Here is an 11,732-nt window from a genome sequence, read left to right on the forward strand (position 1 = left end):
GCATCTCAATTTTCATGAACTTGTCTGATAAGACAGAAACTTTATCAAAGCGTCCCATCTAATCAACTTGCTCTCAGCATCAGCAAACTACATCCCCTCCTCTCAAGGCAATCACACACTCCGATAGTCAATGAAATCCCCTGGGGGGTTGCACGTTTATTAAAACAAGAATAATTATGCTGTTACATGCCATTCTCACTCCTTCTATCTGGTTTTATTACCTGCTGTGAGCTGACAAGAGGCTGAGTAGTTGACACAAGGTTAAGAAAATTGGCCATCAAAGTGCTTTTTTTGAAATTTCATATCCTTTTTTTTTTGTTCTCTAAGACGTTGAGTGTGTCTGGGTTTGTTTGTGCGGTAATTCAACCATCACAGTATGAGCTGCTGCGCAAGAAGATGAGCAGGATATTGCTTGCTGGCTCTGTAATGATGATTTCTGCAGGGTTACAGCCCCCCAGCAGCTCATTTCACTCATGGATCACTTGGATTATTTCACCCCGACCTCAAGAAAGTACCCCCGTACTCTGGCCTTTAACCTCCGCTCTGTTCTCAAGGCTCTCAATCCTGCTGACACTCCTAACACCCCGTCTCTCTCACTCGTCCCTCTTCTTTTTTTCCACTTAACAGAGGAGAAAATGGGCAGAGAGAAGAGTGTTTTGTTATGCAGCTATCACCTAATTAGCCTATGAGTGCGTTGTTTATCTCGTCAGTAAGCTGAAAGTGAACATCTGGTCGTGTTCTTTAGTCGAACTTGAGAACGTGTGGGTTAATCATAAGTGTCTGTTTTGTGCGCTGTAATGAATGTCGGAGCTGATTAAAGCAGAAACGGTTGATTAGTGGAGATTTCTGTGGCAGCGATTTGGGTACAACACCTCGTTCCAAATACTTCAGGTTCATTTGGAGTTCATTTGCACAGACGATATCAGGAGACCGGAGTTAAACATACACATACCTGCAGAGGAAATTAATTAGTCATTCACTTTTGAAACCCTATGCTGAAAATAAACTGCTTAAAAATGCTGTTTCTTATTGAGCTCACTTATCCTATTTTAGTCATTACAAAAAAACAACTGTCTCTTCTTTTTGATTTTGACTGATATTTCATTTTTGGATGTTATAGCAGCATCATTTAGGGAATAAATCTACAAATGCCAATGTTTGTACCAAAATAATTAATACATTTTAAAGCGTTTTCCTGCGTATCCTGCACCAGTATGACCATGCAAAGGTGTTTTGGAGGATGCTTTCCTAAAAAAGAACTTTATAAAATTGTTACGATTATTTTACTTAGAGAACCCATTTTTTTCGTGTACCATTGTTTGCTTAACTGTGATATTCTGCTACATATGCTGCAATCCCAAGGAGACTTTAAACTATTTATGAGGCATTGTATGCTTGGCAAACTACACAAAAATACAATTTCTGAATTTTCACAAGTCTTGTTTTCTTCTTCTATAAACTGTCTTTGACAGCCTTTGACAAAGTCCTACATAGAGGATCATTCTGATCTTGTGTGCACAAGTTATTATTTAGTGTACACAGGATAAAAGTTGTTCAAGAAGCAGTTGTGTTGGTTCTCTCTTGCCATGTTTGATGAACTAGGTACAATCAATCACTTTCAGCTTTAACACACTGTTATACTGATTACAACAGAGACATATTAGGTCTCTTACAGTCAGCTTTAATGTGTGCATAATACCTTGTAAACACAAGATAATAACTTTTGTGCACACAAGATAACAACTTGTGCATGCCAGATAAAACTTGTGCGCATAAGATTATGACTTCTGGGAACAAGATAATATCTTGTTTATTATTATTTATCTACTTTTTTTTTTCATTTATTATTTAAATGTTTCTAATTTATCCTTTTCCACTTTTTCTAATTTTCCCGATGTGATGTCGTCCTTTTATTCTGAAAACCTCTTTTATTGTCATTTTAATGCTTTTATTTACTTATCCATATTTATTTATTTATTCATTTTTATTTATTTAATTTATTTATCCTTGAAAAACCTCTCAACAACATTATTTACTGGTTTATTATCCCACTACTTCATACTGTTTAATTTACGTGTGTTCTTTCTAACCTCTTTGTTGCATTTTGTTTTGCATTGTTAAAGTTCCTCCTCGCTGTCTAACTGCTTACTTTGTTTTCTGAACCATGCTTTGTTTTTCAAAGCACTTTGTGAACATTTGTTTTCAAAGATGCTATATAAATAAAGTTATTATTATTATTATTATTATTATTATTATTATTATTATTATTATTATTATTATGTGCATGCAAGATAAATCTTGTGCGAGATTATGACTTTGGGGAAAAGATAATAACTTGGACATGCATAATATAACTTTTGCACACATGATTATGACCCCAGGGGAAAAATAATAACTTGTGCATGCAAGATAAAACTTGTATGCACAAGATTAAAACTTCTCTGCGAAAGATAATAACTTCTATGCCTAAGATGACTAACACTCACAAAACAATTTACTTAGATTAAAGATTAGAATGATCACTTTGTAGGACTTCAGGGGCTTTGTAGTTTTTATATTAGCACACACTTGAAAAAACGTCAACCCAACCTTTATATCAGTTTGTTTTTTTCTCCTGTAATCCTCACATATCAACATTGTCACATATTAATGTATTTACTTTCCTTTCTTCTTCAGACACTTCACACAGAGCTGCAGGAACGGGAACACTTGGTCGTCAGCACTTTGGATCAAGCCCGTACTTTTCTTGCCGACCAGCCCATCGAGGGTCCTGGAGAGCCACGGAAGAACCTGCAGCCAAAGAAAGGTTTGTTTACACTCTCCTCAAAACTTTGAACTATTTTTGAGTCATACACTGGTCTGTTCTTGCAGCGGCACTGTATTTAGGTTTTTACCAGAATGTAGTTCTCATGCAAAGACATATTATTAATAATAGAAAGTATATGGAGGTATTTTCTCCCTTTATTTGAAATGATACAGAAGGGAGCATACAGGAAATGAGGGAAGAGAAAGCGTAACAATGACATGCAGCAACCCCCCCAGCCATACTTAAAGTAGGGGGAAGTTTTTGATTAAGAGTTCAATGTCTTACACCCCCAGGTGACCTGAATGCCTTTGAAGACACCTTTGTAACCAGCCAGAAGTACCACATCAGCTCAGTTATTTATTCAGTACTGCAGCAGAAAACACTTACAATTTCTCCGAAAGCTTGTTTGCTTGCATCAAAATCAAATTTAAAGACTTGTTTGCTCCAGTTTTGAGGTTAAGTGTCCTCCAAACACCATTCACTAAAAAACAAATCCGGTGGTAATACCAACATCTTATCAGAGGAGCGGGGAATTAAATATGCACGGACTCATTCAGCATTCTCTCTCAGTCTGTTTTTGGATGCAGTTAGGAAGTGTTGGTTAAGTCAGCACATTTCCCTTCAAAGTAAAGCCCTACTGTGTAAATAATTAAAGCGACCCATGGGGCTGTGTAGGGGTGTGGCAGGACTTCAGAGCCCTTTTCTGATAGGCTTGTTGTCTGTGATCTTTGATACGCATATCAAAGCGTCTCCTCATTGTATAAATAGATAAAAGAGTTAAGATCAGAGGCTGCGCTCGCTGTTTAATCAGAAGAGATAGGATTTTGTTCTGAGTGACACAGCAGTAATGTCCCCGCAATTGTCTTACATTTTATCTCTTGGTGATGCTATTTGGTCTTTTATCCCACTAAGTAGATTTGTTTTTCATTTATACCATACATTCTTTGTTAAACTGTGCTTTCTGCAGTGCGTCCCACACATGTTTGACTTGTGTGAATGCATGTAAGGGAGGGGCAAAGACGGAATATTGCAGAGGTGCAACAGGTGAAGGGTGTGATGTTGTCACACCCCTGGAGACAAGACCTTAGAACTCATAACAGCAGCTCATCTTTCTCTGTAGTTAAAATGGGTATTGAGGGAGCAGTTTACTCCTCTTCGTAACCTCCCCCCTCCTCCCTCTGATCCATCACAATTATCCCCTCCCATCACCTCTCCTTGCCTTCCACGTTCCCTCGATCCTCTCTGTCTCTCACTCTTTTTTTCCCTCTCTCTTAAGGGTGCCTTTCACAATGACTTGACTGCCGCTTCTTCCTTCCGCACTGTAATTGAGATCCATTTTTTCCCTTTTTTATTACACCTTGCCCTTCTCTTCTCCCTCATCATCTTGAGTTTTGCTGCCGAGGCTGAAATCAAACAAAGGATGTGCAAACAATAGAAAGTAATTTGCAGGAAGAGGACCAAAATGCCCACGAAAGGCTTATTCCAGCCTTCAACTTAAATGATTGGAACCACCTTTTGCAATGTCAACACATGTGAGCAGGATATTTCAAAGAAAATGGCGAAGATCTATAAATAAGGACTTTTGTAATTAATAGAAATGAATAGACATAAAATTAAGTAAAATTTTAAATGTATGAAAAATTTGTGTTTGATTTAAATATAATGAGAGTAACATGTTTCAAAACATGGAAAAATTGTACAAGACATAAAAAAAAAAACCCCGGAGGAACAACTCCCAGCTAATTTGCAACCGGTTAGTTACATGACTGGTTAATTTAAGGGCAGGGAGAAATAAAGATTGGAAAAACTTCACCACTTTGTGGGAGACTGGGTGAGGAAATAGTTCAGCAATTTCAGAATATTATTCCTGAACTTAAAATTGCTTAGAATTTTTTAAGATTTCATCATCTAGAGCTCATAATATTATTAAAAGATTCAGAGAATCTGGAGAAATCTCTGTGCAAGAAAAGGACAAGGCTGATTACTGATACTGCATGGCCATGATATTTGGCCCTTCAAGTGGCACTGTATGGCATGACTGCTGCATCCACAAATGCAGGTTAAAGCTGTACCATGCAAAAAGGAAACCATATTTGTCCATGAAATAGACTGAGTTGAAGTGGAAAAGTTATCTGAGGTCTGACGAATCCAAATTTGACATTATTTTTGGAAATCATGGACGCCACATCCATAACTCAGAAGAGTGAAGGGAAGAAGATGCCACACTAAATTTTGCATGCATTACAAAAGTATGGCTCTGTTGTAAAAGAGTTCAGGAAATTAAAACTAGCCTGCCTACAATCACCTATTGAAAACATTTGGGTTATCATAACACAGAAAATATGACAAAGGAGACCCCGAGCTTGTGAGCAACTGATATCATATATCAGGCAAGAATGGGACAAGATGACACAGGACTTCCACCAGATCCGTGCCCAGTCCGTCTCCGATCTGCTGCGGTCCAGCTCCATGCGCTCTCGTCCATCAACACCCACCGGTTGCGTTTTCGGAACGCAGCACGGAGCTGGACCGCCGGACAGCTGTAGTCATGTGATCAAGGTTTTCCCACGGCAATCACTGAATCAAGGATTCTCCTCCTCCTCTCCTCATCCATGTTGTCTTTATCAGCCTCTGAAAACCTCTGACTTGATGACTCCAGGCCTGCCCACGCTCTAAATGACATTTTTGTTGTCATAGTTAAGTATAAAAACGATCTAACGATAACACAGAGTGTTTTATTCTGAAAATTAACCGGGTTTTTATTTTGTTTTGGTGCCTGACTTCCTGAAGTCTTGCGTATCTGATCCGTTGCGTTCCGACCTGCATGATCAGAGATGCAGCCGAAACGCATCAGAGCGGATCCGGTGGGGGTTGCCAGATTGACTAGAATAGAAACCGGTGCCGTGATTGATCGGAGACGGCTCTGGTGTAATTTAGCCTTTATTATCACTGTCAAAACTCCATAAATTGGTCTCCATGGTTTTCAAATGTTTACAGCGTGTTGTTAAAAGAAGAGGTGATGCAACACTTTATTAAATATGCATCTGCTACAACTTTTTTGAAATATGTTGCTAGCATTACATTTGTAATGAGCATGTCTTTTCCAAAAACAAATAACGTTTTTTAAGATTTTGGTGAAAGAGTTATCTTCCAAGGGTTATAGAAAATATCTCCCCCACACCAAATACTTGTATTGAAACTAAGAGAAACAAAAGACAAGGAAAAAGTCTTTGCCTACATGATAAGTAACTACTCTCCACACTCCCCTTTCCTTCTCTTCCTCCAGACCTCACCCCCGAGGAGAAGGCCCGAGGGTTGGCCCGGGCCATCCGCAAGCAGACGGGCGAGGTGAGAGAGCGATGGGAGCGTCTGAAGGGACACATGGGCGGCTGGCAGAGTCAGGTGGAGCAAGCCCTGGAGCGACTCCAGGAGCTGCAGAGCTCCATGGACCAGCTGGACCTGCGGCTGACCCAGGCAGAGGATGCCAAGGCTACCTGGGAGCCCGTGGGGGATCTGCTGATCGATTCTCTGCAGGACCACATCGACAGGACCATGGTGGGTCAGAGAGACATCAATCAGGAGTTTTTCTCTGAATTGTACAAGACAGTTGAAAGTTTTCTTTGTAACTTGTAGATACCATTTTTGATTTGACTCAGTAAGCTCAAAACCGAAGCCATAATTAGTTTGTTTAGGATGTGACAGAGACGTTCATACGCCTCTCTCTTTTATATTTCTGGAGGCAAACTCTTCTTGTTGAAGCCTGTGCTGTGTTTGATTATTCTGCCTTGTTTGTTTTCAAATCCTATACCTCAAATTTGAGGACTTGTTTTGCTGAAAATAAGCTGAAAATAAGCAGCACATTTGGTAAACAAGCAGGAACATGACAGAGCTCCCTGATAATAAACATTGAACAACACATAAGTAAGTTACAGAGAAGGCAGAGAGGAGAAACAGTTGCACCAAAAATAGTGAAGTAATGGTTCACAGGTTTCGTACGCAAAAGCAACTCATCAATGTTGCCTTCATTTGGCTGTCTGTTACACCACCTTACATCTCACTGATTGCCTCCCTGTGGTATTGACACTGGCCAATTATATCTCTCCATATCCATGTCATGGAGGCATCAAATTTAATAAAACTTTCTTAAATTAGATTTCAGTTTGACAGTGAGACACTGACAAAGTGTGCAGGCATTAAGTTTGTGTTGACAGCTTGGTAGAGACTTTAGATTACAATCAGAACTCAAGAAAACTTCATTTAAAACTTTGTTCATTATCTTTAATCAGAGATTATGAGTTAAACAAAGTTAGAATGTAAGATAAATGACAGTAAAATGAGATGGAAGATGCAATTGTAATTGCAGCACAGATATTGAGATAGCACAGATAGTGAGAATTACATTTCATCACTTTTTATGTTCTAGACTAGAGAGAAGAAAACACATCTTGTAATCCTTAAAAATATATATATTATTTCACTTAGGTAAGTCTCTGTATTTTACAGAAGAGGATTAGATCAAATAATAAAAACATTTTGGAGATTAAACCAGTAGATATTTTTATATTTCTTTAGAATTCTGTATTTTGCTCATAATTCTGGGATTAAAGTCCTAAATCTTAGATCATGATTTAAAAAAAAAAAGCAGTAATTTTGACTTGAATTTCAAAATCCTGACTTTATTCCTCATAAGAAGAACTCAACATTCGGAATTTAATCTCAGAATCATGAGCAAAATGCAGAATTCTTAGATTAAAGTCAGTTTTATGACTTTTTTTTAAAGGATGGCTTTAATCTTAGAATTCTGGGATTAACGTTATAGTTTTAAAAAGTCAGATTTCAGAAATTCTTGATTCTGACTTTAATCTCAGAATCCTTAGCAAAATGCAGAATCATTAGATTGAAGTCAGTATTCTAAAAATAAGGCATAATTCTGACACTAAATTAAAAAAAAAAGTCAGATAAAAAAAAAAAAATGTATGTAGGCCCTGATATTTTTATATTTCTTTAGAATTCTGTATTATGCTTATAATTCTGGGATTAAAGTCATAAATCTTAGATCATGATTTAATCTTTAGTTCTTATTTGTTCTGGCGTGACACTAGCCTCCTTGAAATCCTTGAATCTCTTCAGTACCATATTCATATTCCACATTTTAAAAATACGAACCTCTTCCTCCAGACTTTCAGAGAGGAGATCGCCCCCTTACGTCAGGAGGTAAGGAACGTCAATGAGCTTTCTGCAGAACTGACGCCATTAGACATCCAGCTTTCCTCCACCGCCTCCAGACAACTGGACCAGCTCAACATGAGATGGAAACTACTACAGGTACTGCATACCTCCTGCATCATACGCAGATGTTAGAAAACACAGTCTCTTTCTTGTTTACTGCCACTTTCACTCCCACAGCATTTTGTCCAAATAAATGCTGTCTTCAACACTTCCTCATCCTCTATCTTTCCGTTCCCTCACTCTCCTACTATCTGTATGTTTCTTTTATCACTTGTGTCTGTCTTTGTCTCTGCCTCCCTGAGCTTCTCCCTCTCCCTGTATTCTGATTTCACTTTGTGTCAGCCGAACACACGAGGGACCCGAGAGTTGTCCCTTTCGCTATCTGTGTACCTGTTTTGTTTGAGCGCAGCTCTTGTTCCTCTCGCTGCAGCACTTTGTCGCTGCACATCAATGGACATTATTTCTCAGAGAACAACAGTTACATTCTTGGCTCTGTGTACACCCAAACGTCTCAGTGTGATCCGCCAAAGGAGTCGCTGAGTGTTTCTTGGAGTGGAGCGTGTCTCAGGCCTGGAGGGAAAGTCGTGGAGAAGTCTCTGTTGAAGAAATCAGAAGGAAGTGAAGTGATGTTGTGTATTAAGCTTGTGGAGCGTGCAGATATGTGTAAAACTCAAATTAGCCTGCTAGGTCTTTCAGAAATATCTCCTGATGAAGCAAGGTCAGCTTTTCACTATTTAAGCCGACATACGGTTGTTGTATACAGCCTGAGCTTTATGGTGTGTCCTCTGCTGGACACATACATGAACGCATGGCTACACAATAAGTATATTGTCTGCCTAAGTCCCACCCAAGCGGCAACCTCTGGTCTAAAAGTATAAGTCTATTGAAGTGCCAATAACTGCAGTTCATCCAGGATCCGCTTGAGGCTGTCTCCGGAAGTACCGGAAACCATATACACACCAATTCAAAAAAGTCAGTCTTTACAGCAGAAATAAACATGTTTACAGCCTGGTACAAAAGACGAGTGTAGTCTGGATAGCTCATTTCTTGATCGGCACACACTGCACGGGGGGTGAATTTTTTTCTAATGCAGCAATTTTTAAGATATTGAGATTACGAGTCTTCCAATGAGAGGCACAGCTGACTTGATTGGCAGATGGGAACACTGTTGCTGTTGGCTAGGAGACTCAAAGCCTGTCACAATCGCTCGACAGCAGCAATATGGCTGCCGCCGCCGATTGGCCTCAAAACAGCGCTTCAGAAACAGATGGGTGACGTCACGGATACTACGTCCATATTTTATACAGTCTATGGTCTCACCTCTAAAGGCGAATAGCCAATCATAGTTTTGGCACTTGGGGTGAAAGATCAGATTTCAAGGAGGGGGTCCATTCCCCCTTGTCCAGATATGTCAGGAGGTCATGTGTGAGAGGGGTTATGAAAACTTTGAGGTTTGAAAACTCCACTTGAAGTTTTTCCTCCACCACGTGCTGCTGCTGCAGATAAATGGGGCCAGAAATAAATCAAGAAAAGGCATTATAGAAAAACCAAAAAGTCATCCCTTTTTTCGGCGTGACAGTGCCTCAGAGTGAGACTGCGTAGCTGAGCTTAATTTGTAGCCTCGTGATACGTCCGATGTATTGTACAGTCTGCTTCTAATGGTCTCCCTGCCTGGAGAATGACCATAACTCAAACACTGAGTCTGGGAAAGCAGAGTTTCCCTGAACTTCACTTTTAGTCTCGTCGTTGGCCCTCTGCTCATTTCGTTCAGTCTGCATGACGGCGACAGCTTTACTAGTAAACCAGGTCTGACTGTGTAGTTTGATGATCTGGCTTTCAGAAGCAGACAGCTCCCATCTTCCTCTCAATGGGGCAGTGGCCATAATAACCATTAGCTGCCAGAGAGAGCCTGAGCTATTGGTCTCTTTGAGCCTGTTTCCAGGTCCCCTGCATGGACAGCGGTGACTTGGCTGCTCTAACACCTGAGGTGCATGAGTGTGTGTGAGAGTTTTAATATCACACACTGCCAATACTGAGCTGCCAGTCGGCCTGCTGGTGAGAGGAGAGCCTGTGGCTGAGTGGAGCACAGGTGCACAGCCTGAGAGGTCAATAAACAGGTTCCACAGGGTGCACAGTGACTCTGTGTGTGATTGATAACTCAGAGATTTATGAAGCTTTGAACATTATTAATGAAGGAGTCCATTTTTTAGCTGGTTCCTCAATAATGAAGGTATTTTGTTTTATATGAGGTGACAGAAATGTGTCATTTGTTTGTGTAAGATGGTTTCAGTCAGATCCAGGATGTGATGTTTGCAGGCAAGCATGACACACTGCTTGATTGTGATATTATTCAGGTTAAAGTTGACACAATTTCCATCCCACTCTGTTGTTTCTGTAACACTCTGTATCACTCTACTTTATAAAATGATGATGAAGAAGAGGAGGCTGTTCGCTGCTGTGTTTTTCGCTGTCTTCCATATGCATCTTATTGTAAACATCAAAAAATCATGACGCCTTTTATTTTATTTTTTCCAGACCTATTTCTGCAACATGACTTTATTTGACAAACAAAAGCAGTTTGCATGTCACTTTAATTTTTTCATATAACTGGGTCTTTGTGGTGAATGTTTTAAGCCTGTTTTATGACATCATTGCAAAGTACGATGAAGCACCTTGATTTTCCCGGCACTTAAATCTGCTGTGAGAAGTTTACAGCTGGTTAAAAACAGGCTGGAATCAATACTGATGCTTCTTTCTGACCTAAAAAGTAAACCAGACTGTTGTTGACAGAATCACTGGTTTTATGTTGTAGATTTTGATGCACATAAAACTGCTGCCACAGGGTAGGTGTCACATGAGACAATTAAAGCCGACACAGCCTTTTTACATTATCCAATAAGAAATGTAAAATGAGTGAAACGTATCGATAAACGAGGACAGGATGGGATTTTTAATTTGCAAAGATTCCAGGACAAGATGATCATAAGGTTCCACTTTTCCAGGAAATAAAAGTTCCTGTGGCTGATTGTTGTCTGCATTTCAACCGAGGCCTGAAGTCAAGTGGGTCACTTGACTTACAGGAATTTTAAAAGCCATGGCAGAGATCGCCCGGTGTTTCAGTTTATACAGCGACCCTGTCAACTGGCGTCTTACAGCTGACTGCACACCTCACAAACATTTTTTGGTTATCATGAAATACTTTTCTGATGAGGATATTTTGACATTTAATAAAAACTAAACTAGGATGCAGCCCCTCTGACTCCTTCTGTTTCAACAGCTGTTGTTAACTCAACAAACACTGACATGTTCAGCCGAAAAGGTCTCCATTTTACAGGGTCACCCTTCAAACTGCACCACCGGAAGCTGACAGGGTCGCATGTGTGCAATCAGGCTTAGAGAAGACTACTGTTACAAAGCTATTAAACACAGTTGTTTGTGATATTATTATAGACTGCCGGTTGAAAAAAAAAAGACTGCGGGTACTCTACCTATCAGAAACAGTTAGCATTGCAGGCCCTGTCCCCCAAAGTTCCTGGAACTTTGGAAAGTACTACCCCTGAGAACAGGCTTTTCATGGGGAGATTAACTATTGAGGAACTAAATTTAGACCCGTGGTTCCTGCTGTTGAAACGCGAACAGTTTCTCAAAAAGTCCCTACGGTTGAAAAGCACCTGTAGAGATCAGAGGTAGAGCTTTG

The 11,732-nt window shown here is 39.8% G+C and overlaps 1 protein-coding gene across 2 annotated transcripts in view; it reads left to right on the top strand.

The window, feature by feature from the left end:
• The window catches only part of utrn (utrophin), a 281,528-nt gene that overhangs the window by 194,926 nt on the left and 74,870 nt on the right, over positions 1 to 11,732 (top strand). For both annotated transcript variants that reach the window (XM_034699118.1, XM_034699119.1), the window contains exons 58-60: positions 2,677 to 2,806; positions 6,093 to 6,361; positions 7,985 to 8,131. In XM_034699118.1, coding sequence (XP_034555009.1) covers positions 2,677 to 2,806; positions 6,093 to 6,361; positions 7,985 to 8,131 — 546 coding nt within the window. The remainder of the gene's footprint in view (positions 1 to 2,676; positions 2,807 to 6,092; positions 6,362 to 7,984; positions 8,132 to 11,732) is intronic.

This window comes from Notolabrus celidotus, chromosome 13 (assembly GCF_009762535.1).
Source record: "Notolabrus celidotus isolate fNotCel1 chromosome 13, fNotCel1.pri, whole genome shotgun sequence".
Taxonomy (NCBI): Eukaryota; Metazoa; Chordata; class Actinopteri; order Labriformes; family Labridae; genus Notolabrus; species Notolabrus celidotus.